This window comes from Pseudopipra pipra, chromosome 3 (genome assembly GCF_036250125.1).
Source record: "Pseudopipra pipra isolate bDixPip1 chromosome 3, bDixPip1.hap1, whole genome shotgun sequence".
NCBI lineage: Eukaryota > Metazoa > Chordata > Aves > Passeriformes > Pipridae > Pseudopipra > Pseudopipra pipra.
In genome coordinates, this window is record NC_087551.1 from 57,812,084 (window position 1) to 57,837,475 (window position 25,392).

At 40.0% G+C, this 25,392-nt stretch overlaps 1 protein-coding gene across 3 annotated transcripts; it reads left to right on the top strand.

The window, feature by feature from the left end:
• The first annotated feature begins 4,888 nt into the window (after positions 1-4,888).
• On the top strand, positions 4,889-23,919 carry IL20RA (interleukin 20 receptor subunit alpha). 3 transcript variants are annotated; one of them, XM_064649375.1, is made up of 7 exons: positions 4,889-5,115; positions 15,622-15,751; positions 17,129-17,307; positions 17,972-18,147; positions 19,136-19,280; positions 20,493-20,632; positions 22,673-23,919. In XM_064649375.1, exons 1-7 carry the CDS (start codon positions 5,031-5,033, stop codon positions 23,612-23,614), a joined length of 1,797 nt encoding a protein of 598 aa, XP_064505445.1. In that variant the 5' UTR covers positions 4,889-5,030; the 3' UTR covers positions 23,615-23,919. The 3 variants fall into 3 exon arrangements, with proteins under 3 accessions (XP_064505445.1, XP_064505446.1, XP_064505447.1); XM_064649376.1 differs by having other exon boundaries at positions 4,989-5,115; positions 15,653-15,751; XM_064649377.1 differs by lacking the exon at positions 4,889-5,115 and having other exon boundaries at positions 15,625-15,737.
• Positions 23,920-25,392: the final 1,473 nt, after the last annotated feature.

Genomic DNA, 25,392 nt, shown 5'->3' on the forward strand with positions numbered 1-25,392 from the left:
TATAACCCAGAACAAAGTGTATGTATAGAAAACAGTCAAGGCAGTATCCTGAAGAAAATTCACTTCAATTCAGCCATGATATAGGGGAGATGAGGGTCAGATGCAGGTGGGACTATTTCATCTGAGACAGCACTGCCACTCTGGCTGCTATGGAGGGGGACAGGGATGGACAAGGAAGTATATCTCCATTTCCAACTTTTTCACTGAAGGGAGCCTATATGCAAAGCATCCACACACATGCTCGATCTTGGATATGAGAACTTTCTCCTTGGTCAAGTTTGCATTTATTAGCAACACCTTGTAAGAGGCAAGAGACAAAGCATTTTTAAAAGATCCAGTTGAACTATCTCCATGGTTTAGAAGTGCTAATCTCCTTCATCAGAGCCTGCACTTCAGGGAGTGCCCTAAAGTACAGGTGTATTCAATCAGTCTATGAAGAGCAAACAAGCAGTGTTTAAGGTGTTTCAGTTCACTGTGAGCAATAGCAGGATTTTCTGAGATGTTTATTTTTCCAAAATTCCAGAGAAAAACATTTTTAATGAGATCTGTTGTTCTCTTTACCCAAAATCTTAGAGAAATGTAAACATCTGATCCTTTTCTTTCAGCCTATGATTGAAAGTAATGGTGCTGTTTTGCATATCTTGAAAATCATGAACTTTTATTTAATCTTTTATAGTAAATGACAGAAATAACTTGGGAAACAGGATGATGATGAATTTCATGAGGGGTACTTTATGGGTGAAGATGAGTAACTGTTGTTACACTGAAAGTAGTAGCATGAGGAATAACCTATAAACTCTGTCTGGAGGAATATGAATCATCACCCAAAACTCTCTTCAGTAACAGAGCAATTTTATTTTGCCCTCAGTTTTCTCTTTGAAAGCTCTGACAGATTCACATATCAAAGAAGGGGAAAAATGCTATTTAACTTTTTTTTGCCGAAGTATACATTTATTTTCAAAATGTGAGTGACGTTCATAATCAGAAAGGAAGTATCACAAAGGAATGAGTTCTGTTTGTATTTTCCTTTGGATACTTCCTTAGACTTTTTAAAATAACAGCATGGAGGGTAGCAAAACTAGCAGTTGGACAGTCTTCCCATTAATGTGGACAGTGTCAGAGGCACTTACAGGCAAAGCAACAAGTATCAGCGTCTAGCAAGAGACATTTTCCCATCTATCTTCTGCTGAGCTGAATAGCAAGACCATGGCCTCTTGATTGCACCAGCAAAACCTAGTAGTCTGCACCTGAGTTTTAACCTGGCTGGTAGAATACACAATTGGCAGCAGAGAACTGATGAGTAGGAAAAGGATGTTGCAAATACGAAAGGCATAAAACTGTACATTATCAGAAAAAAGCACCCCAATATAACCTGAAATCAATTGGTTAAACCAAAAAAAAACTTATTCATGGCTTGTTAGGTGGTTGGCCTTCAAGATACACAAGACACAGATCTGTTCCTACGCTGAGTACAAAACAGAAATAACGCCTTTCTCAGTTCCACATCTGGATTTCAAAACATAAGTCTGATAGTGTCTTCTAGTATTTTCAAGTACTTTTTCTTTAAGTTCCTCAGAAGAATACTAAGCTGCTACTGTCCTACTGAATTAATGCAAAGGCAAAAATTTCCTGGAATGTTTTCTGATGAACAGTTTATCTTTTCCATGTATAATTTAAAAATTGTCCAGGGCAGCCTCCCTGCATCTTAAATTACAACCATTTAAATATTTCCATAGAAAGATCCATTTTGCAAGGCTGGATTGGATTGTGGTCACATCTCTGAACTTTCCAGTTCCTTCCTAGTGCTCATGTTGTTCTTTATGAATACATTTGGCCATGTCTGATGTTATCTGCATTGAAATGCATCTTTTATTTACACTCCCAAGTTAAACTATTTACAGAGTAAAGCATAGGCTCTTTTTTTTTCTGAGACAGCCTCTTTATTTGCTGGTGGGAGGAAAAGTCTCAGAAGAGTTTTTGTCTTCACTGCTAGCAGGCACAGGTTCAGTGGTGATGCATCAACAACACTGCTCTTGACTGAAGCTCTATTTTGTTCAAACAGTGAGTTTTTTGTTGCTTGTAGACAATAAACATGGTCTGTATTGATATCTGTGCAGTCCATCTACCTCACTCGTCACTCGCTAACACACCCAATAACAGTCACCACCCGAGCCTAGTCAACATATTGGCATAAACATAAGGCCAGACACTGAATGCCTCACTCAGGCAAGTTTCCAATGAAAGCCAACAGCAACTTAGACTGAGAAAGGAGCACAGGATTACAGGTAGCATTGGAGCCAAAAGCTGTGTGTGCACTGTTCTGTAACATAAACATCTTTCTTAGAAACATGAGCAGTACTGAGAATGAGATTGCTGAAAAGCACAACTATGACTTAATTTCAACTGCAGCTCTTGTGATCAGGGAAAGGGAAAGAAAAGAAAAAGACACTCACAGTCCCAGATTGATGCATTCATTGATGTCCCCACCCTGTCAAGGACAGAATTTCCTCCCTCCTGATGGACTTCTAGGGTTAAGGATGTCAGGTGAAAAAACACCCCAAGCTGCCAGCAGGTTCCTAGGAGAAGCAAACTGCTCCTGAACACCTGTCACACAACATCTTATCAGAAAAGATTAACATCTCTTTCTCACACTTATTTGACAAAGGCAGGAACTTATCCAGACACCATTTCAACACCCCAACGGCTAAAAAGGGGGATAAATCAACATATCAAGGATTGGATTTTTTCATATTTATGATACATAACCCTAAATGTTCTTCTGACTTTTTCCATTGTATAACTATATTCACTTCTTGAAAAATGGTTTTATAATAAAAGTTATTCAGCCTATTCAGTCTTTTAGACACTTTGGATAGCAATTGAATTCTACTCTTAACCACTCTTTTGTACAATCAATCTAGAACATATCTGCAGAAGTTAAGAGTTATATGTAAATTCGCTGTAATGTAAATGAGAGGGATCCTGTCTAGCTAAAATTAGATTCTTCCATCATTAATTCCTTACGTATATCTTTTATTTTAGACAAAAAATGGAGTTGGAGAAGAAAAAGATCAAATTACAATGGAAACAAGGCTCCACTGTCATGAGTGTAGAGGTAGTCAGAGGTGATAGCAAACTGTATTGGCAGTGCCAAACTCTGCTAGGAAAATGGTATTAATTTTTTTCTTCAAGAAAAAAACCAGAAAATGGAAAAGGAGACACTGAAATTGAGGGGCTAGTTTCACTCTTTATAATACTCAGAAATTTCAGCCACTTTTAACAAGGTTTCCAGTCTAGAAGCCAAGCAGTCTTCCTAAGTCAAGTCACTGGGACATTTCCAAGAACAAGGATAGGGGAATAAAAAAACCACCAGAAGGCCTCCTCCCCCCACTTCTGCTTAAAATGCCAACAATTTTTATCCACAAGAGTTCAAGTTTCAGCTGAATGCAGAAACACTTCCAGACAGAGAAAGTAGTGTGATCTTTCATTAAAGTACCTTTCCAGTCCTTGTGAAAAATCTGGACAAAATTTATCGACAGGATAGATGTTGTCCATCTGAGTATCTGAACTCACTGTAAGTCCTCTCATCACTGTATGTATACTTAAGCCCATGAGCAAGCAGGATTACTTGTTATGACCACAGCTTTGAACTTTGAAAAGCTGTACTTTGTCCATGGAGCCAGAATTGAGGCTAAACCCCTCATTTTCTCACCACATTCACAGAGTAGCCCTCTATATCCAGACAAAGGCACCAAGTACCTCATTTCTAATGCAGTCAGCACAACAGACAAACAAGCCAGAGTGATAGAGCTGGCTAACTGGGAGAGAAACCTGCATGGAACACATGGAAACAGTGACTGAGGAGAGAGGTCCATCAGGAGCTTCACTGTAGCGTGTGTATATATATACATATATATATACTTACAATATATATTATTTTATATATTTACCACATGCAGTTCTTAGTTTCTAATTTTCTGCAAATTAGAATTAGATAAATAAGCAAGACATTAACTTTCAGACAGAGTCTCTTATTTTACTAGTCAACCCATGCTGACCATCACTTCAAAATGGATTGATATGTAGCAGTCGCATTGATACCTGACTCTTGCTTGCATGATATTTCATTTATGCAGAAAGACCTAAGGGAAATGACAGGAAAGTATATGGTGATGAAAGGACTGAGAAATCAAAAAGCGGCTGAAGGGTGCCAGGATGGAGAAGGTAAACTTGAAGGGAACAAAAGTGGGAAGACAGCGAATCAGGCCAGCAGGCAAGAAAGGAGCTGGCATGTATCCATCTGAGGGAAGAAGGGCTTGTGTCAAAGCACCTTCACCTGGTAGAGCCTCCCCAAGTATTCAGTCTGTAGGACCCCACAAGCACAGTGTGCACCCTGTCCAGTTCCCTCACCTCCTTCTGCTCTTGGTGTTGGTTGCAGTGAACAGCTTCACACAAACACAGCAAGAGCCCTGTTCACAGCAAAAACATGTTATTTCTCACAGCCCAGAAATGCCGAGGTGGGAACGAACCTCTGCAGACCTCCTACTCCAACCAGGGTCAGGTGGAGCAGGGTGCTCAGTTCTATCACTGATGGATTTTCAGTATTTCCAAGGATGTAGACTCCATAGCCTCTTCCCACGTCCAAACACACTGTTAAATGCAAAGCAGCGGGGAAAATGTAGCACGTTGGCCTCCAGCTTTCTCTGCAAAAAAAAGAGGGGTGCAACAACATCCCACCCACGTCTCACGGTGACTTCGAGGGAGAGTTACTCATCGGTGAAAGCACCGAGGGGTGCAGCAGAAGTCACCCCGCGGTTTGAGCGTCACGGCGGGAAGACGGGGCCGTGGCAACTCCGCGCGGCACTCGCCCGGCATTGCAGCCCCCGCCCAGCCCGGCACCGCCCGCCCAGCTCCTCCTCCCTACCTCTGCTGCCTTGCCCAGCCCCGCCCTGCCCGCCCGTCGGCTCCTTCCACCTGCGTGACAGCGGCGCAGGGGAGCGGGTGGCGCCCGGTCCGGGAGATGTGACCCGATGGTCCCCGGCCAGCCGTGCCGGGGGGCGGCCTGGCTGCTGCTGGTGCTCCTGCTCCTGCCGCCGGCCCCCGCGGCGTGCACAGGTAGGTGCCGCTGCACATCCCACTGCCCGCCTGTCGCCGTCACGGCGGGGATGCGCATCCCTCCCCGGGATGGTAGCGGGAACCGCGCCCCCGTGCCGAGCCGTGTTCCCTCAGCCCGCGGCCGGCCGGAGCCAGGGAGGCGGCAGGCTGGAGCAGGTCTCGAGTGCTACTGCCGTCCGTGTTAGGCAATCGTGCCTTTATTTGGTGTTCGTGTTTCTGGCCTCCGGCACTCAACTGGAAGCAAACGACTGGGTATTTCTGTGATGTTGCTTCATCTTTTTCTTCTCTCCATAATTATGCTGGAATTAGGTCTTACAGAGCTCTGTGTTAATTTGCTGTCAGCTGTAAATTGATAGCGTGCTGTTGAGATAGTCCCTGCTATACCCATTGAGATACTTCCCCAAATACCTTTGGTGTTTGTATCTTCCGTTCTGCTTGACAGGTGCCATCCCCAGCTAAGCAGTCGAGAGCCAGATTAAAAAAAAGTCAGGATGGGGGTTTGGCAGAGATATTCAGCTCACGTGTCCCAGTTAACTCTTTTGACAAACTACTCCAATATGCATCAGTGATATTGGGTGACTTTCAGAGGTACCAATGCTAGCTTCTTTTTAAGCAACTGACCACATAATTTTCATCTTATTTAAGTCCACTGATCATCAGTGCAAGTGTTGTGGAAAATCTGTATAACTGGTATTCAGTTACCCTTAAAAAAACCTGTAAAATGTGATTACTACTGGTTTTGATTCCGAAGAAAGTTTAGAAAAATGTCAAGTGGGTTATGCTGCTTTTGTCTAATGGTTGTTCAAGGCAAAAGGGAATCTATTTGCACATTCCTGAGGTTTTAGCTGGACATAATTTCAGGGTTTTGTTGACAGTCAGCAATACTAGCAAGGAAGGGAGAGCTGTGCCTTTCACTGAAAGTTTAGGGCTTCCATTTTCACCTTTTTCAGCATGAGAGAGTAAATGTTAGATTGATTCATCCTAGCAGTATTTTGCTAATAATGGAAGAAATTACATGAAGTGTAGAACTGTTATAGCAGTGCTCATGTGCTTTCTCCAAAGTGAAGTGATAGGTAGAGGAGTCCCTTCTGGGTACTCTGTTCCAATAGAAGAAGCCTGGATTACCAGTTGGGAGCAGATGCAGTCCTGAAAATACTGTGGTTGCAGTATTGCAATCTGAGCGTTTGATCTTGTGCTGGAATAGAAGATTGTGCTGGCACCCAAGTGCCATATAAAGTAGTTTTACAGCAGAACCTTGTAGACTGAGATTCTTACATTACATGTTACAGGATCTGTGCTGTGCCTGTCCCTTTGGGATCTCTTGTCGTGTTCTTTTCTGAACTCTATAGTAGCAGCATTTCTTTTGATGTGACTTTAAAAACTTCCCACTTCTAATGTTTTCTGATGGCTGTGTGAGTTGCTTGGTCTGCATTGGCACACCTGATTTAATTTACCTGCCATTCATATTCCACTTTATTGTATTTTTAACAATAAATAGACCTACATTTTGAGAAACAGCTTCAGGCCTCTTTTTAAGCAAATTTCAATGTGTTTTCTTTCACAGTTACTAGAGCACTGAAATGTACTAAACATCCCTTTTATCAAGATGTTGTTCTGGGAAATACAGAATAAAAAGCTAAAAGGGATCATGGTATGGACTTTGCAGTTAAGCCATTGAGCTGGAGTTCAGGGACCACACTGATGTTAAAACCATCCAAAGGGCAGGCAATATTCCAGTGCTAATAATCCACTTCCTTTCCTTCTCATTTAAGACTTGAGAAAGCTTTCTGAGGTCAGCATACATGCAGTGCTTTAAAAACTTGAAGTGTCTATGTGGATGTTGCTCCTAAATTGGAGAGGAGAGGTGAGACTGCTGTTTGTAATTCCTTCACTCAAAAAAATGGGACAACTGAAGCAGCTTGCACAGCTTATTTTGATAGAAACAAAGCCTGAACAACCACTTTTATTCCTCCATGAATACGTGGTCTTTGAGCACCAGTCATAATTTGTAACTAACTGAAGTGAAATGCTTGGCTCCAAGGTGAGCAGTGGGGAGATGTTTTGATGTTGACACAAGGTGATTTAAGGTACATTTTTGGAACTGAGAAGAGTCTGGTCTGTTGTGTAGACACAGCAAGTAACTATTAAACTGTTAAATGGTGTACTGAAGCATCATACTATTTCATATATAAGGCATGCAGTGTGCATGTAATAAATAAGCTAATTGCCCTATAGATGGATTCTGGGATGTCTGTGTGGAGTTAATAGATGGCACTTCAAGTGGTGGTTGTACATTACCCACATGCAGTAAGAACTCACAGACAATTGTCTTCTTGTTTGCCAGAGAAGTCATTAAGCTTCAGTACTGAGTGGAAGTTAATAGGAGGGTTAAGCTTCATGTTTTTACGTATTTCCTTGCTCTCTGCCAGTGTGAAGGAAAGAAGAATAAGCGTAAAATAAAAATAAATAAAAATGGATATTAGCATAAGGAGAACTGCAGTATATGAAGGAGTGTCATGTTCGTATAGTCAAAAGGCTCATCCTTATCTTCTCATCTCCAGCTTCCAGTCTCATGCCAGGCTGTTTTGGACAACATTGTGATCTTTGCCCTAGTGCTGAGCTTTGCTTATGATTTCCTTAACTTGACAAATTCTTATAAACTGTTAATTAGAAATGGAAATGTTTAGAGGAGGCAGTTCATTCTATAGAGAAACTGGGATTTGTGATTAAAGTCCAAAACTTAGAAGTGCATTGCAATTCCATATGCAAACACTCAGATGTTGTAGCTGATAACCATACCCTTCTGTGCCTGTTGTTGTCTAGTGGCCTTTATAGTCTTAATTCCGAGTGAAGCAAGTGGTTAGGATTACTCAGGCCATTTGTGTTTGTGTGGTTCCTGTTTATGTTTGGTTTGACAGTTGTGGCTTGTACAGATTGATTTCTGCTGATTGATTTCTCTCTAAGAAGTAGTGTTGATTATCTACAACTGCAGGATTAAGAGAGAAAAGCCACCCTTTATGAGCCAAACAAGAGCTTCCATATTTTAGAAAGCTTACTTTTGTAAGAGAGCCTGATTTCTGGAAGCTCTAAATAAAAATGAGGTTTTACTGGAGAGCTGTGTTTAAATGACATACAGCTCTGTTTGTGCTTTGTACTTGGTGTGCCAGTAACTTGCAGGTTTCTATCCACAGTTCATCCTATTTTGAAAACAGTACAGTAAAACTAGTAAATCAGAAAAAAAAAGTTGTAGGACTGGAGGTATGGGATAGTTTACAATTGAAGAGATTAAATTAATTATATTTCTTTCTACTGGAAAATGGATGAGTTTTCTTGTTTGTCTGGCTACTGCAAGAGTATTTTAAGCTCAGTGAATGAACAGGAGGAAGACTGAAGTCTCTCCTTACCTTCTTTATATCCCAGCACCTTTAGTTAAATCTCACCTGATAGATTAGTTATTTTTCAGCCTTCCATTTCCCACTTCATCTTCTGTGATGGGAAAAAGGAATGTGTCCAAAGAGAAGAAAAAGAAGAAGAATATTTTTTCAGGTGGTGAAAGGATCTGACATGCTGTTACCAAGACTTAGGTATTTGAACTTAATCACACTCCATGCATAAGAGCACATGAGTGGGTGTTATAGCTCTTAAGTGAAAGGGGTTAATCTGTTTCCTTCTACTTTCTTGAAGGCTGGAGGGAGCAGTTGAGCTAGTATTTTTTATTGCATCTGGTTTGCAAAGACTTTGCTTCTTATGGCTTTCCTTGTGTTCTCTGGAAGTACATCAATATTCTGCTTTTAGGTGTAGTAATAGTAGTGTACAGGATGTGGCTCAGAAGCATTGAAACCTGACTGTGCCCTGAGAACGCTGAAGCACGTGCAATTGCTGACAGGGCTTTTCACCACCGTAAGAAAGCAGCAGACAGGCACAGAAGTAGACCTGTTCAGGCTTCATATGGAGGATGAGAGCGTGTCAGGGCAAGCCACAGCTTCAGTCCCACTTCTGCATCCCCCATTCTTCAGGCTGTATTTCCACTTGCAGTCTTTTGCCAAATGACCTCCTCAGGTTCACCTGTTTCCAATGGCAGTCTGCCTGTTTCTTGAAAAACAATCCCCACATGCCCCAGTCTCATCCTTCTCCCACCCATCCCCACCTGTTGTCTCATGCTTTTCCATCTGCTTCACCACCTGGTTTTCCTGTAGTCTGTCTTTCTTCCCCCTAAACAGGCTGTGATGGGAGTGATGGGCTCCTGTTCTGGGAGGGCAAGTGTGTGCTTTGTGGTTAGCTCTTGAGTAGCATTACGACTCAAACAGAAAATGACCTCCGTGCTCCTCCCCACATTCCCACCAGTGCTGCTCAAGTCAAAAGGTTTCGCTAGCCTGACTTCATACCAGGCAACACCAGAGCTCCAGAAACCCACCTGAAGGAAGGCAGCTGAGCTGTAATGGCTCCACATACCTCTCCTCTTTCTTTTCACCCAGATTGCTGAATTCGAGTCAAAAAGAATCAGCACAGAGAAAACCTTTCAAACTCAATTTTTAAGAACTTAACTCACTTGTTTATATTGTTGCTAAGATAATAAGTAGTACGTTTGCTAAAACGTATTCCTGGCTTTGCTGGGTTTTCCTTCCTCCATGTAACTTACAGTTTCCAATTTTGGCTCAGTCTCCCTGTTTACTACTTGGTGTACTCCCCCACATTCCTTCATGGCCAGCACTGACTTGCTTGAGGCTGGAGATGAGCCAGAAAAGCCAACCCCAACCCTCAGCTCACAAGTGCCACTGAACATGATGTTAAATGGACACTTGCACTGAGTATGACCATTTTTATTTTAATGTTATGCTTAGGCATGTGTTTGAGGGACTGTTTTTCGCTGAGAACAACATAATCATCAAAACAGATGAGCTGGAGAAAGAAAAGAGCAAAAATGCCTTGAAAAACGAAGAGCAACGTGATAGAAGGAGCAAGCAAAATGTCATAGGAGCTTGGTGGAATTCACACAAAGCTGAAAAGAAAGACTAAAGACAAGGCAGTGACTTACATCATTCATTGCCAGAAGCAGTGTATCCTAGATTGCTCCTAATTTGCCAGATGATTCAGTGATGGGTCTAAGATACCAGTGGGAAAAGGTAAATCAGGGATTCAGACAGTTTGAGAGGTTGTCCTCTCTCTGAGATGTGTAAGTGTGGGTTCAATCCATGGACTTGAAGTGGCTGCAAATGGTGAGGCACAGGGTGTGCCTGCAGCATTGCCCACAAATTTGGTGCCCAGCACTAAGGTGCTTCCATCAGAGGTGCTCCCAAAGGCCACTTTCGTAAAGGAAAATACGACAAAGTCTGCTGTTGTCAGAAAAACGGTTCCCGTTTTGAATTCTGAGACGACTGTAGGGGAGGAGTCCTTGGGTTTTATTGCTGTGACTAGAGGGAAAACCTGTTGCAGTAAGGCTTGTCTTTCTGTATTAATACTTTCCACATCACTCATTGTCTTAAATTATATCTTACAGTTGTCTAGAGAGTCCTGTGACCTTCTTTCTTGATAATGTTTTATTCGATAATTTGGTTTTTGGACCTTTATGCTTTGCCATAGTAAAATGCAGCAGATGATCACTGCTTGAACACAGTACAGTCAACAACAGTACTCACACAGAAGGCACTGTGATGCCAATAGGTCATCTTTCAGTGGATCCTCTGCCTTCTCACCACCCCAGAACTTTAGCTAGTGTACAGAAAAAATATCTGTGCTTTTATGTATTTGTGTATTTTTATGCTTTGCAGCTGCCGGGTTACCTGACTCCAGTGCAAAGCTAAGGGATCTGTTTAGAGCAAGAGGACATGGGTAGTTGGCAGCTGTATTTGTTCTGCAGCACTGACATTAAACACAGCTGTTTGTCACTGAGACAGGCAGCAGGGCCTCCTAGCAGGTAAAAAGCAGATGCACTGAATCGATAATGGTTGTAACATGGAAATTGTGTACGTTTATACTTGTGTTTGGATAAATCACAGAATCGCAGAATCTGCCAAGCTGAAAGGGACCCAGAAGGATCATTGAGTATACATGTGTATAGATAGATAGATACAGCTGTAACCAAGACTGAGCTTCGAAGAGTACTGACTTGAGCAAGCCATGTACCTGGCAGGGGGCTCTATATGATTAAAGCCGACCAGGTTTTGAAACCCAGCAGACGCTTTCATAAAGAGAAGATGAAGCACCTGCCATACAGTCTTTTAGTCATGTGAATAGTCTCACTGACGTCAATGGGGTTTTTCACTCACATGTAAAGGTGTTTTCAGGCTAAGTCATGTCTGTTTTGGAGAGTCTTGCAACAGCTTATTCTAAGATCGGGAGTTGCCTGTTATAAGTTTACTTTATTTCCAGTCCAGGTGTCAGTCAAGAAGACGTAAGGAATGATATTACTCAAGGTTTGATTTACAGCCTTTCCAAAGAGAGTAATAAGGGTTCCAGTTTTTACCATGCAATAAATAAATAAAGTGGCCTTGTTATATTGGAAAGTGATGACAGCCATTGCAGGCTACTGATGAGGCAGACTAAACCTAGCAAAGCAACATGTATGACTGATTTCTGCTCTTAGACCAGTACAAACTGAAAATACTCTATGTGATACCCATGCCATTAATCTCATTTAATCGAAATAAAATCAGAATATAACTGGACAAATTGTTTTTAAAGACAAGATGCTGAAATAAGTATGTTCAAAGACAAGATACTGAAATTAGCAGCTGATGCACATACTTGAGTCCCTTCCTGACTGATAACCATGGAGCATACAAGCTCTATGTGTGATCTGTTTTCTATGATGTCCCCTGATATTATTGATCATCAAATAGACATGATGGAGTTTATTCTTAACTCTTCCTGGAGAAATAGGGAGCATGGTAGTTTTATTCTTGTTTTATGTATTCAGAATTGAGGTATAACTAACTTGCGTGATTTGTTGTAGGGGCAAACAGAAGCCTTTAGTGAAGGGACGAGAAATAGAAACCAAATCTCTGCTTTTGCAGCTCATGGAAAGTTAACGGTCTCTGTCCCTCTGCCTTCCAAATCACTCTGAGCTGGGGGTAGGTGGGAGCACACCAGCAGTGTTGTAATGCTTTAGATCTTGTAAAGATAGAGCCTGTGGCTTCTGTGTAGTGAGATTGGCTCCTCTGCTGCAGTCAGTGTTTCTGTTTTGAAACTTCATTTACCACAGCAGAAACCACACTGGGAGGAGAGAAATTAAAAAAAAAAAAAAAAGAGTCAAAGAGCTACCTTTACATGTTACTAGTTTAAAAATATTTTAGTGTAACAGACAAATGCATGACTCTTGCTACTTTAAAATGTGCTTGAAGAATATAAATGTTTTTATGTAAAGGCGGACAAATGTGGAACAGTACAGGTGATCAAAAAGCCTTCAGTAAACCAACTGAAGTAATTTCCCTTGTCCGTGATGAGCTGGCTGCCTCCAGCAAGTTCAGTTTGGTGACTATGGACTAGCCTGATAAGTAGTACACATTTAAAAAATTTTAAAGAAAAATGTGTGAAAAGTGAGCTGTTAGGGATGCTTTTAGCTGTCTTATACTTGATTCAGCAGTACCCCTGCCAAATTTAGTACTACACTGAACAAAGTCAGATTTATCAGATGTATGTAGAAGGCCTATCAAAATGGGACTGGTCTTGACCTTAAGTCTGTCCCACTACTTCTAGGCAGAATCAGCTAAATTACTGCCACTTCTAACAGATGTTTTTCTAATCTGTCCGTTGAAACATCCAGGAGCCCTCCCATCCTCATGTGTTGCTCCTCTTCCCACAAGGGGTAATTCCCAGTGCCCACTTCCTTGTTGAAACTGAACTCTGTTCCTTTTCCTCCTTGTTTGAGGTGGACAAGGAAAGTAGATTATCCTTTTCAAGTAAAGAATTGGAGAGTGCCCTGTCACTGTTCCCTGGACCAGATGCATCCCTCCTAAGTTTAATTGCCAAGGAAGCAGAGCCAAAGGCTAATTGGCATAACCACCTCCTCCACTGGAGGGAAACAGATGCACCCAGTCTGGTCCATCCTGACTAGAGAGATGAACCACCCTATGGAAGAGCTTATCTTCCTCTGCATTTTATGGCTGCTGCAAACTAGATGCCTTGCTCAGAACCCAAGTTACCAGAGACAGATCCCCTTCTCATCTGCTGCTGTTTAAAATTGTTTTAATCTTTTCTCCAGAGGTTTTTGGAGTGTGCAGTATATATCTAATATTATTCTCCAGTCTCTGTTTTATTATTTAATATCTCCTTGTTGGGCTTTTTGGTTTTCCCTCATTGTTTTTATAATGAGGAACCTTTTATGACTTTGATTCCCATCAATCTAAGAAAATACCTATGTTGTATTTCCTTCTACTTGGGAACTTTAGCAGCAGGACTGTGTGACTTCTGTGTGAGATTTTTTAGGTTTTTTTTTTAATCTCTTATTCACAGTTACTGATTATGCAATTGGATTTCCTGTAGTGTCATACACTATGGTGCTGCGATGTGGTTACAAAGAATGAAACTTGATGCATGAATGATTTTTCATAGTCCATGTAATGCTAGTTTTGGTTTGTTCTTCTTGGTAACATGCACATGAGTACTTTAGGAGCTTCTCTATTTTACTGAAGAGATTTTGCGAGTTTTAGGCTGTTTTTCTGGCTCTCCTGAAGAGCTTCATTTTTACATTAGTATCCGCTTAAAGCAGTTGCAGAGGACATTTATTTTGGGGGAAATCAAAACCTTTTATTTTCTAGGTTCTCTATCTCCCACTTGGAATTAAGTGTTAGAGTAAGGCAAATTCCAGGAGGTCTCTTTCTGCTACATTTACATCCCTGAGTGTCCTGAACCTTTTTTGTGTTATAACTGAGTCCATAGTTCGAGCTCTTACAAGCTGACTGTCATAGGACATTTCTGTGTCCAAGTGTCAAGGAAATAGGACTTTCTACATACTTTTTGTAAATAAATAAGCTTGCCCTAAGGACTATACCTGACGAAACTTCTTCTGACTAGAGAAAATGAAAACCACTGAACACTATGGAAGTGCTAGAGATAAAAGAGAGTAACATTAGAAATACCATACATAAACAGTTTTGTGATCTGAAAATGCAGATGCAGGCATATACCTGCAAGGTATACAACAAGGAGGTTGTTTTGAACATTAACATACAGCTAGAGGCTTGGAAAACCCAGAGTCTGCACTGAGACAGTTTAAAGTAATTGGTCTCTACAAAACTGCAAGGTGGTTGTTTTAATAAACCTATTGAAGAGAAAAGCTTTTACTTTTGGCTCAAAGACAGCTATGTCTGCAAGTTAATCAGGCAAATGGTGCTGACTCTTGCTTACAAAAGCAACTATATGTTATGTATACAGGAGGATGAACACTATTACTGTAGTAAGAGTGAAATATACTACAAGAAAGCCTTAAGGTCTGCTTACAGAAGTAAGAGGTCAAGGTCTATTCATTCAGACAGGTTCCTACAGTTTGTTGATATATTTTATTTTCCTCTTTCTTTTCCTCTTTTTGTTATCTCAAGAACTAGAATTACATCCCTGGAGGAAGAGCTTAAAGGATTTTGAAAACTCCTGAAGAACTACAGAGTCACTTTTTCTCTTTGCTGTGCTCTTATGGCTACTTGCAATGGCAAGTTCCTTGCCAGCAGTGCCAGCTTCAGAGCTGCTCCCGTGGGCGCTTGGCAGGACGTGCTGGGGCTTGAGACGCAACTTTGAATTTGGGATTCTTCCCATGGGCCCACAGGCTCCGTTTTGCAAGCAATTTAGCAATATGAGCATCTCCATTACATTCATTAGATTAGGAGTGGGAATTAGACAGATGTGAAACTGAGTTCTTAAGAGACTCAGACTTGCTTGTTTATTAATTTCAAAAGCTGGTGCAATGAACAGCAATTTAGATGAGTGACCTAAAGTAGATGTTTGCTTTTGACTTTCTGGAGAATCAACAGGGATGGTCAAATGACCCTGGGGCTATTGTGATAATCCAGTCCGATTCTCTAGTGCAAAGTCATACATCAGTTTGTAAAGCTGTATTTGCAGTAGACAGCATGTGTCTTTTTTAAAAATACCTGGTTTGACTTTTAAAAATCCACTCAGCTACAAGAAGATTCTAATGAAGTATTAAGGATATTTTTACAATTTTCACTGTTAAAGTGTTCTGATATTCAAATACATTTGCAGTTTTGAAAATGTGTGTCTCTTCTAGGCCAAGCTTTTCTAGCTTTAGCTTTCAGTCCATGTATATTTCCATGTCAGTGCCTGTTATAAATGGGAAAGACATTTTTGCTAGAGAAAAAATACACTTGTACAGATGGAATTTGGGACTGCACTAGCTAGGGACACTTCTAAAAAAATCAATTTTCCATAGCCAACAACCTTGCACTTTGAATGTTAAGAAATGTAGAATTTTATGGCTTATTTAAAAATAACCTGAAAGCATACGTATTTGCAGATTCTTAGTGCATGTTGTTCCTTTCTCATTTTACTTCTCAGGAGAGTTGTATTGTTCTTTGCTCAACCCTAGGAATGTCCGTTTTGAATCTATAAATATGAAGAATATCCTTCACTGGTCAGCACCAGAAGGCACAGGCAATGGAGTACTCTACAAGGTGAAGTATTCAGTGTAAGTTGGCTTGTTTATTTTATCTCCCACTGACTTTTATTTTAGCATTTTAAATAATAAATTTTAAAACATTATGCAAGATAGGGTTGATATAAAGTAAAGAAAGGAGAACTAAAGTGTGGGCTAGACATAAGCAATGTGGTTTTTATTTTTTCTTTCTACAACTGTTTACTTCACATCCAGTTAAAAAATGTGTAAGGAGACCTTCTTCCTATGAAATAAGCGTAGGATGCAACATTCTAATACTACAGAAACTTTCAGAGGCATTCCTGAAAAAATGAGACAGAGGAATGAAGAAGGACTGTGCTGTGGATTGGCATCTGTCCACATGAGTCTTCTGTACAGATTTAAATGGAAATGGACTACAACCTCTTTTGCTCAGATCTTGCCGTCTGTGCTAACAGGAGTGACACAGTCCACTGCCTAGAAAGGGGGAGAGTGCTCAGCAATTATGGAATGAATGATAATTGTGCAGGAAGTAAAATGTTCAGAGAGCACTGGCTACACTGACTCTGCAGGGCCAGCTGGTCCACGAAAGAGTCTGTAGCCATAGGTATGGCCATCTTTCATGCTGAATACAAAAATATGCATATGTTTGTACTCACCTAGGAGAGGTGTGAGAGGTGGAAAATGATGGTGAGTGATCCTGTCCTGCAGTCATGCAGAAGCTGCCACATGCCCTTACTAAGGAGAATTCTTAATAATGTGAATTTGAGGAGCAGGAGCTTCTGAGCAAATCCAAACAGGAATTTTCCAAGGAAGTCTTGATTTGTTCTGCTAGTGTATAAGAGCTGTTCAGTACCGAGGAATTGTTGGTAGCAGATTTATGCTACTTTTTCAACTAGAAGGATTTTGAACTTCATTGTATTGCAATGGAGTCTTTCTTTTAAACTAGAAAAAGAAGCCATAGCCAGGAATGAGTAGTCTCCTCTCACTCATCTTGGAAACCTGAGCATCATCTGTGTCCGTACACGAGGATGAGTGACTGACCATTCTGAGAGAACTCATTGTCTCTAGTTATCCTGATTTTGTTATTGTGTGTTTAAAGTTTAAACTACAGCAGTGGTGATTGAAATTGAGAGATCTCTGATCTGCACAAGCAAAACTTGACTTAGATTGGTATCAGTAACATCCCAGTTAGTTCTAGCTGGCCTCTTCTGGATAGGGCCTACGCTTCACTTATTTTTCATTAAAAACTTTCAGAAGTCTTGTGCTTCATCTCTGCTAAGGTTGGGAATTCCCTAAAGTTGCAAATTTCTGCTAAACAAGAAAGCTGTTTTATCAGCCATAATACAGCACAGAAAATTATGTTATCAGATGACTAAAATAATGGCAATAGCTTTTGTACAGCTCCTTTCTCTTTCTTTTTCAATATAGATATGGTGTTGGCAAGTGGATTAGAAAGCCAGAATGCAGGAATATAAACAGAACATGGTGTGACCTCTCCAGTGAGACCTCTGACTATGAAGAACAATACTACGCAAGCGTTAAAGCCTTCCTAAATGGAATGTTCTCTGACTGGGTGGAGACCACACGATTCAACCCTCTTACAGACAGTAAGGAAAGCCAAGCACACAGCCAGATGTTCAATGGCCTTGATTAATACTGTGTGCTCAGATTGCATGTGCCTTTATAGCATATGATATTTTAATTTTAACATGAAGTTACTGTTTTTGCAGTTGTTTCCAATTCATGCTTTTGGCAGATGTAGTTGAAATAATCAAATTGGAATTTGGGTATATGTTATATATATATGTATAGTCTTACATATACTGAATAGTCTGTCATGCTATGGCAAAGCCTTTCTCAAGGCAAATAAAAGCCTTGGCACATCCAGAGTATGGAGAACTCCGATTTTGAAAAGGCTTTATTAAGCCAAGCAGTAATTGTACTCTAGAGCCCAATATTTCTTATCTGTGCCAAATAATCTGAGAACATGATGGTAATTTAGCTTGTTTTAGCAAATTGAGTTTCAAGGTTATTTATCCTGTGAAGTCCCAGGAATTCCTAGGCAAAATTCCAAGTCAGTGTTCACCTTCTCCCTTAAAGATCCTCTCCTCAGATCAAGTAATTTTCTACTGATAGAAATAAATTGTTCAAAGTCCTACTTAGACTCCCTCAAGCATGGCAAAAAATTAATATTATCACCTTTGAAAAACTGCTCAAGTCAGCATGCCTCTACTGAATTTAACTGCTTTTTGTACATGTTTATTTTTCCAGCTAAAATTGATCCACCCATGGTAAGTGTATCTTCTACTGACAAATCTATTTCAATCATTCTGACTGCTCCTGAGAAGTGGAAAAGAAGTCCTGAGGAAGAATCCATATCTCTGCTTCAAGTGTATCCTGGCCTGCAATACAACGTGTCTGTCCTTAAAAAAAAAACAAAGAAGCGGGTAAGCTTTGACAGGGCTGTGGAACTGCTCATATTAAATCTATGCTTTGTGCTTCTTGAAATGCACTATGTCTGTAACAGCAAGGATTGAAATAAGATTCACAGCCTTATAGGAATTATAAGATTGTAAGACACTCCACAGCCACTCAGTGTACTAGCAGTACTCAAAATACATCATGACAAAGCACATCCTCTGTTACCACATGTGAAAACTTCATTTGCTTATGGAGGTTTACATTTCATTAGCAAGTAATAGTTCCCAGCATAAACCAGTAGATGATCAGCTTTGATTCAGTGATCAGCTACAAAAACATGCATTTGTTCCCATCCTTCAGGCAAAATCTCTGTATGGCAAATCTCTGAATTTCCTGAAAAGATGGAAATTTTACACCAAAAAGATCACCTTCTGTCAAAAGGGATATTAAAATACCAAGATTAGCAACTAGAGGTAGACAAAAGTGGTTTAGTGTTTTGGTTAGTTGTGTTGGGATTTTTTGTTTGTTTTTTTTTTTTTTCATAAAGATGCAGGACATATAGCATTTCCTTTACTTTGGACTCCAAAGTCTACGTAAGATCTGTTATGTTAAGGCTTCTATCTTTACCAGAACATCCCAGTTGGAAGGATTTTGTGGAACTGTACCACATGCTTTTCATTGGCTTATGCATCAGGACAGGGCTGGAGTGATGCTTTAGCTTTGATGCAACATCAGCATGAGAACGTGGGCTAGTAGTGGCACATAGTCCTGCTTCATATGAAGCATGAAGTTTTTCAGTAGGTATAGAAGAATGTTTGATTGGAAGAGAAAATATTCAGAGAGGATGTGACCTACTAAGTAACTTGAATGTTGATTGCATTTGGAAAAAAAGGATGCAGTTGGCAGCTCTTACAGTATCATTATTCTTTCCAGAAAATGTGTGTGCTTGTTACTGTTCTGTAGCTGAGGAATTAAAAGCAGGGGGGGGAAATATCTATTTTTAATGTCTTCCAGTGGTTCTTCTCCATCAGAAACCACACCCTGGTTGTGCCCTGGTTAGAACCTGAAACAGCTTATTGTGTCAGTGCGCAGATACATGTCACCACACCGCTTTTGGACAGTGGCTTTTCCAAAGAATATTGCATTGCTACCTTGAAAGGTATGTTCAAGCCGGATAAATTACAAAAAGAAGAGGTGGGTTAGAAAAAATCATGGTGACTGAATTTGTGAGTTTTTTATGTATCCATTCTGAGAGTGAAAATTACCATGGTCTCTCCCTTCTCTGTGGATTTGTAACAATGAAAAAATCTTTGCCTTTAAAAAAAATATGGCTGGGAACTACTGACAGGAAGGTACATCAGTACTTCTGAAGAAGAGTATCTGCATTTTTTGAGTTGTCTTAGTGCGTGGAGAATGTTTTTTTTTTTTCTCTTCGAATGAGGTTTGGCCACCACCTGCGTCTCCTAGAACGCTTCCATCAACGCTGCCTCCGTACAATCCTAAACATCCACTGGTCAGATTATGTGACCAATACATCTGTTCTAGAACAAGCAGCAGTCACAAGCACTGAGGCCATGTTACTGAGAACACAGCTGCACTGAGCAGGGCACGTCTCAAGGATGAAGGACCACCGCCTCCCTAAGATCTTGCTCTATGGTGAACTTGCCACCGGCTGCCGCAAGAGAGGAGCCCCAAAGAAAAGATACAAGGACTCCCTGAAACAACATCTCAGCCTTGGCCATATTGATCAACATAACTGGTCTACTCTGGCCTCAAATCGGGAGGCCTGGAGACACACCATCTATAACGCTGCCATTTCCTTTGAGAACACACGCAGGATCACTCTCGAGGAAAAAAGGCAACGCAGAAAGAACCGTGTATTGCAGAATACACCATCTAAGGAGTCTTTCTGCTGTGTCTTTTGCAATCGGACATGTCTATCTCGTATTGGCCTCATAAGCCACCAGCGTGCTTGTAACAAACGTGGATAGAGCCTTCCCAAATCTTCGTTCGCAAAGTCTAGCCATGATGATGATGAGGTTTGGGAGTGGCAGAGTTGGGTCAGTCTGAGGTTAGCAACAGGAGAACCTAAGGGAGGGGTTGTTTCTTCATTTTAGAATTTCATTTATGATTTAGACAATCCTAAGGGAGGGGTTGTTTCTTCATTTTAGAATTTCATTTATGATTTAGACAATACTAAAAATTGTCTATAGCTTAAATGTTACTTATTTATTTATTTATTTCCTGAAAGTTCCTTGTTTATCTAGCACATTTGCATTCTGTATCCAAAAAACAATGCGGTGAATGCATACACTGTCTGAATGCATTAAAAAGTTGTTTGTTGCAATGAAAACTTTTGTTTTGTTAACAGATAAAACAGAAGATGAGACTATAAGAATTGCATTTGGATATGTTCTCCCTACCATGCTGGCTGTCCTTTTTATTTCAGTGACATGCTATTGTGTGCACAAGTATATTCATGTCCACAAACAAAAACATCCAACAAATCTGGTAAGCGTTTTCTGTTGCAGGAGGTCACTACCAACTTTGGCAGTCACAGCAGAGCTGTGCATTTTCCGGGGTTTTCGAACAGGTTTGGACGAAACCACATCTAGCTCCAAATAAAAGCTCTAGTTGCCACTGAGATCAAGAAAAGAAAACTACATTGAGGGTTATTAAATGCAAGAAAAAGAGAGTAATTACTCAAGTTAGCAACTGTGTCTAAAAAGATGACCACATCTGAAAAGATGACTAGAGGTAAGAAGGATCAGAACAGAGCTGTTGGTTTGGGAAGAGTTTGGAATCTTAAGGTCTGAGGTGCACTGAGGCAAGCTCTGTTAGGAAGTCAGAACTCAGTTAATGTATCTATGAATCACTGTAGAAAGTCAGTTGGAAAATGTTATTAATTTGTTGAATTCAGAAACAGGAAGGGAAGACCATTAAGCGGTACAGAAACCTCATGATGTTCTCTTGGACTATTGCTGGGTAATACCAGATTTTGCCACTTAATTGTGTTCGTGAAGGACTAAACACGTGTACCACACAGATAATTTAATCTGGATTTCAAGAATATTTTCAAATACTGTACTATTTCCTGACACCTAAAAGTGTATGAACAAACACATTCTGTTATTTAGACAACCCAAAAACACTTTTTACAAAAAATGTTTGCAAATTTCTAGTGCTGCGGAGTTTGTTAATTTTTAGAAAGAACACATAAAGTCTATGAAATGTTATTGGTTTCCAGCTCATGAGCTGAACAGATCTTTCTCACGGCTATCTTTAAACAAGTTGCTCAACATAAACACGCAATTACAGTATGAATTGGATTAACACTTCAATGTTAATCCAATCTGCATGACACCGTGGGATGGGAGATACAAGGGAGTTGGTTTCAACACGCTGACTTTTCTGAAGGAATTTAGAGCAGCACAGAGGTGACAGGAGAAATCTTCCCAGAGGGACTGTGAGTTCAGAATGGCTTTGAAGGAGTAGAGTGACTATTGCTGCAGCGTGTCCAGATGTGCACAGAGACACCTCCTGCACTAGACAAGGCACCGGCTTTATTACAAAACCATGGAAGTTCAGAGTGGTTTGGATTGGTAGAGGCCTTCAAAGACACCTGGTTCAACTACCGTACCTCCACCTCTAGATTCAGTTAAAGTAAAAAATTAATATAAACCTGGTATTTTAATGATGCTTTCCATCTTTCCCAACCTACAGACTATTTCACGTGAGCACCCTGTGTAGTCAGGTGGAGGTGGAATAAGCAGTTTGTTTTGGCCCAGCACTTCTGACCTGCAGAACCTTTCAGACTACCTGGTACATCGATTAGTGGTCTTAGTCCTCTATTCAAGCTTGAAAGCATTCAAATGCAGCTTCTGGTTGTTTTTCCTATTGCACTTCACTTTAGTGACTGCCCACACACTAATTTATTCCTGTTAGAAATATAAGTAATTTCAGAAAGATTCCTGTTTAGGAAAGGTAGATGATTTCTCACAGAGTCACAAAAGCAGCTTGGGGCAGATTGCACAACGTAGGCTCCATACACAGCACTTCAACCTGATGTATAGCTTCCTTTCTGAAAGGAAACCTGGTATTATTCTATTCTCTGTAAGCTATACCTTAACATGCTACCTGACTCCGCTTGTGGAAAATGGTTTTGGCTGCATTTTCTCTGCACTGGTTAAAAAGAGTAACCTTTGATCCAAGGACAACCCTCATGTTTTCTCTAAAGTTGCTTGAGTTTATGTTGGTGGAAACAAAACCAGTATTTGACAGAATTGTTCTAACCATTATTTTGACATGGGAAAGATGAGAAAAGGGATATTAGAACTGGTCATAATATAATTTTACTTTGGATAGAATAAAAAAAGGGGAGCATATTGACACTCATGAATATTTATATAATGAACCTTTTTCTTCTCTAAATTGGAATAACCTCCTAATAAAGTCTAACCTAGCCTTATATTTTAAAAATATCTGATGGTATAAGAATAAGCAAGATGGTATTTTTATTATACTTCACTCAAAATATTTCTTACTTTCCAGGTATGGCAGTACACTGACAAATGCAAGGAAAGGGTTTTCATACCAAGTGAAAAAATGATGCTTAATCTTATCAGCGTTACTGGGGATGACTGTAAGGAATCCGGTCATCTATCGGAAAGGAAAAGTGCCCACTACTACACTGTTTACAATGGCAGTGAAGGGAAGGATTTGCCTTCTAAGGAAGTTGTTACAGAAGTGCTGGAAACAAAACACTTGCTTGATATTTCACACAAGGAGATTTCACACAAAGAGATTTCACACGAAGAAGATATTTTAGTGGAAAGGGACCAAACTAGAAACTGGATATCCTGTGGCCAGTCTGGGACACAGAATACTTTGAGAAAGAAAAATGCAGGGGCTGTTGAGTATGAACATGATGTAAGGACTGAAGATTTTAGACCTGGTCAGAAAATAGAAGAGAAGTTTTCTGCCCCCAGGGGACAGATCTGTGAGCTACAGATCACTTTGGAGGACTTGGTTGATATGGAAATAGGACAGCCTTATTCCCCCCAACTAGAGGCGAGGGTAGCAGACCTTTGTCTGGGACAGAAAACAGAGGAACTTAATTTGAAGATGGTTGATGTAGCAGATGAATTGACATGTGAGACCCATATGAGCTTTGTGGACCTGGATACTGAAAAATCTGGGCAGTCATCCTATCGTCAGCTGGAAAAAATCACACAGGGCCTCACAGATAAAGAAGGTGAACATACCATAGTAGTTGATTGGGATCCTGACAATGGAAGACTGTATATTCCTACTTTGTCCAGTGTTGAAAATCAGGCGTGTGAAGGAGTATTCAAGTATGATGATCCAGACAAAGAGGAAATTTTGTTCAGACTGTATAAGAATGAGGTATCTAGTGAATCATCAAAGGACCAAGAAATGTATCTCCTGCAGTTCAAGGAACAATGGGGACTTCATGTAGAAATGGAAGACTGAAAAGTAACTTTCTTAAATATTCTAAAATGCAAAATCCTGTTTACTTTGCTAAAGAGAGTGATGGACTCAGGGGAGCAGACACATCTTAATGTATTAAAGTTTTTGGAACCATCACAGTTGAATATTTATTCATTATCTGTTATTGCTAACAGTTTCCAGATGTGATATAAATTATTTTATTTCCATCATAAACCTCTTGTGTGAAATATGATTGTTATGAGATTGTATTATTTTTAAAAAATAAAATAATAAAAGAAATAATAAAAGAAATTAAAAGATAAATATTAAAAATAAATATTTTTACAGATGATGTTTTCACATCATAATTCCTGCCAAAAAAATTATCAACGTTTGAAAACAGTTATTTTTAGCAAATAAAAAGCAACAATATGACATTTTTCTGCACTATTTCATGTATCTTGACGCAATGCAGTCATTTCTAGATATCATACCTGCTACTTGTAGTGGTTTGAGCTGACCTTTGTGCAAGTTAAGGGTATTCCAGTATACATTTTGTTTCTGTTTTACAAATATTCCTCTACTTAACAAAGTTCTTACTTGTTTCTCTTGAAAGACTTGTCTGGGGTGCAGGGTCCTTTCTATACTTTGCTGTGCTGATAAGCAGTCAGAAACGATCCTTTTAGCAGGTGTGCCTACAGGCTCAACAGCCATAAGGGACAGAAGAGAGCAAGCAGTAGTTGTGTTTTGAACTGGGACAAAATGCGGTACAAAGGAATTCAGTGAAACGCTTATGATCTTACTGCACGAACCGTGTCTCACACAGCCTTGGACATGTGCAGCAGAGCATCTTGTGTGAATTGGGTCCTGCTGGTGCCTGTTCTGCTCCAATGACTTCAGTGGCAGCACGGCAGCACTAGCCCAGACAGAAAGGTCTGCACCAGACACACCATTGCTTCTTCAGACTCATCAGACTTGCTGTTACAGGCCAAGAAAGTGTACCTATGGGCTTCCTTTAATTACCTGATGTCTTGACCAGCACTTCTGATGCAAGTTCACTTTTTCCTCATGTCATGTAATATTTATTTATGATAGTAAAATTACAGGATATTCTAGAGATTACTTACTAGGGCAGATGACCCTTTTTTTTCAAAGCCTGTCACTTTTTCATTTTTTTTTTTCTTTTTGTACACCAAAAATGTACAGTACACAGTATGTACACGGTAACGATTTATTTGGTTTTGAAGATGATAAGCAAAACAGGAGAAAAAAAATTTTCTGTGCTGTTTAAAAATTGTACCCTACAAACTAGGTATGTGGTTAGGTGTATTTTGAAAGACCTTCAGCTATATCTTTTCTCTCAGCTAATGTTTTTGTTGCATGACCTTGGCATTTTACTTTTCAGTAACGATTAAGTTGTATAGTATTTGCTTCCTCTTGTACTTGAAAAGGCATCCCCTTCCTAGTTAGCATTACTAGTGATTAGGGCACAAGGTATTGAGATTCTTGCAATTATTTTCATGATAAATATATTTTTAGAAATAGTGGTTAATTTTTGGACCAAAATATGTGTAATAGAAGTTTGCAGCACTTTTGGTGTTGCTTCCTTTTGATCAGAATTTGCATTAAATTCAGAACTGATACTAGATTATGCAAACAGTCCTTCTTCATATTTATAGGGTACACCTTCAAAGTGTTAGGATGATCACAGCAAAAAAACTAAAAAACCCCAAATGAACAACACCAAAAAAAACAACCCATGTGATGGAAAACACGTTAATGAAGCTAAGAACTTCTTTATATGCAAAAGAATTTTTTGG